The 6,041-nt window shown below is 59.3% G+C and overlaps 1 protein-coding gene across 1 annotated transcript; it reads left to right on the top strand.

The window, feature by feature from the left end:
• The first annotated feature begins 4,633 nt into the window (after positions 1-4,633).
• BLACAT1 (BLACAT1 overlapping LEMD1 locus) lies at positions 4,634-4,844 on the top strand. Its single transcript, XM_069544519.1, has one exon. It carries the CDS (start codon positions 4,666-4,668, stop codon positions 4,765-4,767), a length of 102 nt encoding a protein of 33 aa, XP_069400620.1. The 5' UTR covers positions 4,634-4,665; the 3' UTR covers positions 4,768-4,844.
• The last annotated feature ends 1,197 nt before the right edge of the window (positions 4,845-6,041 follow it).

The raw sequence follows: 6,041 nt of genomic DNA, 5'->3' as shown, positions 1-6,041 counted from the left end.
CATAAGGCCTCCCTTGGGACACTGGGCCTGTGCTTAATGCTGCAAATGAATCTCTCTGGCCCATTTTTAGTGGAAATGGAGTTGGACTTCTAAAACTCTGTTTTCTGAATGCAAAGACTGTCGAAAAAAGTCTCTGTCCCATCTTTAGAAGGGGGTGGCATTAAAGTTTGACATTTGGGGGCCCATGTCATCATGTCAAGCTGATGACCCCAGTCACTCTTGTGATGACCCTGGGGGTGGGCCAGCCTCAGACAAGCAGGCCTGGAAGACCCTGGAAGCCAGGGAATAAAGACATTTCAAGACTGTTAGTGTTCGATCACTTGAGCTCCTAAGGCCCCCAAGTTCCCCAGAACTACTGGTAAATGAGGGGTTGCCCTTGTAGTTTCGAAAGCTGATGGAGTTTCTCCTCTTTCTCCATAAGCAGGCGAGCGAGATACAAGGGGTGGGAGCTGGCCTGGGCAAGCCAGCAAAGGCAGAGGGGACCTTGGCTTCAGATTCCAGGCGCTCAGTGAGCCAGAGGCTGGAACACGGTCTCAAGCAGGCCAAGAAGGAATGAATCTCCAAGGAGGCCTGGACTTCTCCGAGACAGGAGGCCGGTGCCCAGCTCTGCTGCTGCCAACTCTGGGAAGAAGGCCTGGGATCTGTAGTTTGTGCCACCACCCACCCTTGGCTTGCCTTGTTTATCAGCACAGGCTGGAGACTACAGTTCCCAGAAACCTACAGAGGCCAGACTGGGGGGGAGGGGGGTGGAGGCGGAAGGGGTGGGGTGTGAGGCTCTGGGGTGGCAGGGGAGGAGGTGGAGAGAAATCCCAGTTCACTCCCCTTTAATTCCCTCTCCTGGTGTGTCTGCTCCTCGCCCGATCTAATCCCCCAAATCCGGTCTGCTAAGCCGCAGCTGCTTCCCCGTGATGAATGGCTCGGGGAGGGAAGGTGAATCCGTATTTTAATTACAAAGGCGCGGAGCTGAGGGGAGCTGGGGAGGGGCGGAGGGTTCCGCAGTGCTCTGGAGGCTGAGGGCACCCCTCCTCTCTGGGTCATTCCCCTTCTGCCCTTTACCTGGGGTGGGGCTGGGGCAGAGTGCAGATGGGAGTGCCTTGCTGGAAGCTACCCTGCTTCAGGAGGTGGGGGCTGTGAGGGGTGGGGAGTTGGGGGGAGGGATATATCCCTTTTTAGCCTGTAAGAGAATTCCAGGCTTGTCTCAACACTTGTAAATATGTTCCTGTCCTTCCAACCCCTACTCTGGCCCACCTTGGTGAAGGGCATTACCAAAATTTGAGACACCTAGGAATTTGTGGTCTGCAAGCTGGAACCCTGGCTTTCTCCTCATCTTAGTCTCTGGGCAGCTCTGGCTCCTGTCTCCCTCTTCGTTCTTCCACCATTCAAGCCGTCTCTGACCCACGGCCCCGTTTCTGCTGAAGATGCTGGAATTGGAAGACCCTGTAGGGTGTCTGCAGGGTCCTCTTGGAGTGAAGGGGAGTGAAGGCTTGGGAAGGGGTCAGCAGGGAGGCAGGGACACTCCTGGCTGGAGCTGATGCTCTGGGGGTGGGAAGGGCTTCTGCTTAGCTCCCACAAAGCTGACTGGGGTCCGGCCAGGGAGGAGGATGGGAAGGAAACCAAGGCCAACAGCTTGCAGTCAGATGCAGCCTAGCATGGGAGAGCAGGCGTCTGTCCAGTGTTCACGTCCCTTTCCTTCCTGTTCTGGGTTTGGGGAGCTGTTTTTCAGCTCCGTGCCCTTCCTGGGCAGGGGAATTGAGGCTGGAGGGGAAGGCTGCAGAGTGGGAAGGGAAGTTTCCATCACACACGTGAGCAGGGAGCGCCCCCTACCCCTTGTCATCCGCTGGCTTCATTGCGACTCTCAGACTCCATTCGTTTCAAATGTTCAGACCCTTTCCCCCTAGAAATGGTAAGAGGAGGTTCTTCAAGGTCTGGCTTCTCTGGGGAGCCCTCCAGCTACTGTGAAGAGAAGAAGAAAGGGGCACAGAGCAGAGACCACAGCCTGGGCACAGAGGGCACCCAGGTTCCTACTGGCGGGGCAGAGGGACTCGGGGAGGAGGAAAGGGGCTCTCAGGCCAGACACTGAGTGGGCACCGGGGCTGCCCAGGGACTTGCTGCCAAAAGGGCCTGGAGTGAAGACCCTGCACGCCCTAGGAGAGAATGGCAGGCCAGCCAGGCACTTCCAGTCAAAGCCCTGAGCAGAATAACCAGGCTCCCCCAATACATCTTCTGCCCTTAGAAACAAGGACCCGGCTCTCCAGGGAGGCAGTCCCCAGATCCACACCAGAGGAGCCAGGTTGCAGCCCTTCGTCCAGCTCTGAGTGGCTTTTTCAACCCCCCTTTCCTCTAACGTGTAGCTCCTGGCTCCTTCCTCCATCCCCCACCTTGCTTACAGTGGGCAGAAGGTTCAGCTTGTTCTCATCTTCCCCAGAGTACCCCTGGGAAGCACAGCCACAGGCCTTGCTAGGAGGGCGTGTGGGGGCTGGGGTGGCTGTGTGCCTTTTGCTGTTTCTAAGAAAGCAGGCACTGGAAGGGAAGTAGGGTGGGATGGAGGAGGATCTCTGAGCCCTGGGATCAGAGACTGAGCGTGGAGGTGAGGGAGCCAGGGTCAAAGGAACTTCCAACTTGTTTCTGCTGTGAATTCCTTCCCCAGGTCAAGTCTGCTGCGCCTGCTGATTCCTCCCCCGATACTTTCTCCTGAGCTTTGTCGATAGTACCCTTGATACACTCCACCTCCTGCAGCAAAGAAAGTGTGTGCCTTCACAATGACTGGCTACGAGGACTCTGGCCCTCTTCCTAATCAGGCTAGGATTCCCAGTGCCCTTTCAGCCCCTTAGCTCTGGGGTCTAATCTGTTAAACCTTGATTAATCTCCTGGAACACTGCAATGAGGAAATGAAGGCCCAGAGAGGTACACTTCCTTGCTTAGGGTGATACACGTGCCAGCGTCATAGCCAAGAATAGAACCCAGGCCACCGAAGCCCCCATTAAGATCCCTGTCTCTCTCTAGGTTTGTCACGGGAGGAATCCGGAGATAGATATAGTAGTTGCGTCTCGGCTCTGTCTATATATATCCTGGAGATTGTGCTCTGCTCTCTATATATACTCCAGAAGAGTGGGTGTGTGGCTGGTTTTGGAAAGCGGGTGATTAAATAACCAGTCTACCTACCCATGCTGACTCAAGCTGGGCTTCCTGCCCACCCAGCTGGCCATTGGAAATGCGCTGCACCTATTAATTACAGCCATTATCCGTATTACCGGGATCCTGAGCGCGGGAGGGAGGAGAGGATCCTGACGGGACCCAGCCCACTGTGGGTGCTGCGCTTAGGGAGGACCTGCCAGCCAACTGGGCACTCTGCTCTGCCCGGAGAAGCGTGAAGGAAGTTTGTTCAGAGGAGCAAGGGTGGCAGGACCTGTGGAACTCTCCGGAGAGCCACCACCCGGGCCCTGCCAGGTTCCTCAAAGACAGTGGAGACAGTCCTCGCACCCAGCACTCAGGGCTGGCATCCCGGGCACTGTCTACAGCTGGAGGGGCCGGGGCAGGGACGCGGGCCTGCGTGCTTGTTCTCAGCCGCTTCCTCGCAGTGTCTGGGCTGTCCTTGGCGTTCCTCCCAGAAAGAAGTGACCGCAGCAGGCCCAGGGTGTGGGCCTGACCTCCATGCAGGGGGCTTTCCTTTGTCCCTTCTGCTCCCTCCAGGGGCAGAGGAAGGCCAGAGAAGCGAGCTGCAGGCGTCTGTGGGTGGCCGCGGCCAGGGAGGCCTCGGTGAAAGGGGCCCCTTGGAGAAAGGGGTACTTTCACAGACTGACGACCCCTCCCGTGGCCCAGCCCGAGTTCCGCAGACCCCAGAGAGGCCCCTGCCTCCTGTTAGGAGGGTCGTGTCACCTGGAACGGGTACAGCGGGGTAGATCCAGCCTCAGCCTGTACTTGGGGCTGAGACTTTTACACCAGGGAAGAAGCCATGTTCTTACCCCCCACCCCTCTGCCCTGCCTAGTGCTCAATAAAATAGCCCAGGGCGCTGAAATAACTCTGTCTGCTCTCTGCTGAGGAGGGTGAGGACTTGGGCTGGTCAGGGGAAGTGCCTCTTGTTCCCTGTAGGTTTCCCAAAGGGCCTCTGACAAATCAGGGCTATGAGGAGGCGCGAGGAATCCGAGACTCTGCCAGGTGTCGGGTGGTGCTGGCTGAGGGGCTGCCCTCAAGGCCCCCGAAGTCCACCCTTGGTTCGCGGGACTGCGTGGTCCTGAGGACCCAGTGGACGCCTGATGCCCACAGTGGCGCAGCGCAGAGCTCGCTTTGAGCTGGCATGCTGCCTGCCCCCAGCCGCAGCTGTGCAGGGACGAGGCAGCCGCAGGTGTGCGGGGACGGGGAGGCCGAGGGCAGGGCAGGGACGAGGCAGCTGCAGCCAGGGCCCCCTCTCCCTGGGCTCGCCCGGCTCCAGTCCAAGGCCCGGACTCAGCTCCACAGAGACCAGGATGCAAGGAGCTGTCCGAGACCGCCGTCAGCGACGCGGCCCCACCCTCAGGGCCGGGAGAGGCCTCGCGGGGCCTCTGCAGCCTCGGGGGACCCCGGAGTGAGCCCCAGCTTGCTTCTCTCTCCTGCCTCTCTCCCACCCCCTTCCTCCTCTGCCTTCCCCTGCAGATCTCTGGTGAGCAGCCCCCGGCCTGGCCCCGGGCATGCCCCAGTTCACTTTCGCTTGCTTCTGTGGCCTCCACGGTTTCTGCAAGATGAAGAGGAAGAAGGAGGAAGCTCACAGGCAGCGGGAAACAGCGGTGTGAGCGGAACCGGGGGCCCTTCTTCAGCCCCCGCCCCTGGCTGAGGCTTGGAGCAGGAAGCCTCCCTCTGACCGGGGCTCTTCTCAGGTGACCCCTGACCCCATCTCACCTGTAGACAGCAGCCTCCTCCGTGTGGCCTGGCCTCCTGCCCCTGAGTTTCCAGTCCCAAGAGCTCCCTGAAGAGAGACACTGGTCACACCAGGGGAAGCCCAGGATGTGCTGTGGGCCTTCCAGAGTCAGAGAAGCCCCAGGAAGGCCCCAAGAATGAAGCATCTTCCTGCCCTGGAGGCTTCTGCCCAGAGCAACCACTCCCATGAGGAACATGCTGCCTGGGGCCAGGAGAGCTGCTGCAAAATAGGAAACCTGCCAGAGAAGCTCCAGCAGCCTTGACCCCGGGGAAGCCTCAAGCAGGAGGAAATGTGAGGCAGACCCCTCCAAGCCCAGGATGGAGTCTGCCCTGGGATCCCAGGACGTGAGCCGGGAGCCACGGCTGCAGGCGTGTGGCCAGGAGCTGAGTCCCCTGCCCTTCATCCCCTCCCGAGGTCCCGCTGGGCCCGGCCGCCGGGAGGCCCCCTGAGCGCGGTGGAGGGACGGGCCGCGGAGCAGACTTCTGTCCTCAGCTCAGCGGGCCGCCTATCCTCTGCCCCACTCTCCTCCACCACGGAGAGCAGCCTTCCCTCCAGCCCAGGTCACCTGCGCCCAGCCTGGCCTCACTCGCCTCCACTGGGGCCCCTCAACGGCAGCTCAGATGTGGCGGGGCCTCCTCAGGGACTGCCCTCTGGGCCCAGACCGAGGGACCCCTTCCTGTACTAAACCGAGCCCCTCCTTTGCTCTCCCATCTTCTTGCCTCACTCGCCTGCCCCTTCCTTCTCTTCTCAGAAGCCATAGTGGGGAATGCTTGCATGTGGTGCCTTTAGGGGACACTGATACCCTCCTGGACGTGCCCTCTAATCCTGTCTTCAGGGTCAGAATCTATCCCCACTCCCAGCCTGTTTCCAGGAGGTGGGAAGCAAACGAAAAACCGTTTCCTTCCTTCTCTGCCTCCATTCCTCTGTCCTCTCATTTTGATGAAACCTGGCCTTCTGTCACTGTGTCTGGACCTCTCAGGTGCTAGAGGGTCACACACAGCAAAGCCAACAGCTGAGGCAGATTCTGCGTCTTGAGTGAGTCTGCCGTCTACTTCGTCACTGGAACAACTCAGCCCAGGAACACAGTCTGCATCCAGGGACAAAATAACCTTGCTGACACATAACAAGTGACCTGGGTAGAGGAGGTCA

The sequence above is a fragment of the Ovis canadensis genome, chromosome 12 (genome assembly GCF_042477335.2).
Source record: "Ovis canadensis isolate MfBH-ARS-UI-01 breed Bighorn chromosome 12, ARS-UI_OviCan_v2, whole genome shotgun sequence".
In the NCBI taxonomy this organism is placed as follows: domain Eukaryota; kingdom Metazoa; phylum Chordata; class Mammalia; order Artiodactyla; family Bovidae; genus Ovis; species Ovis canadensis.
This window is presented reverse-complemented; position numbering and strand designations above follow the sequence as displayed.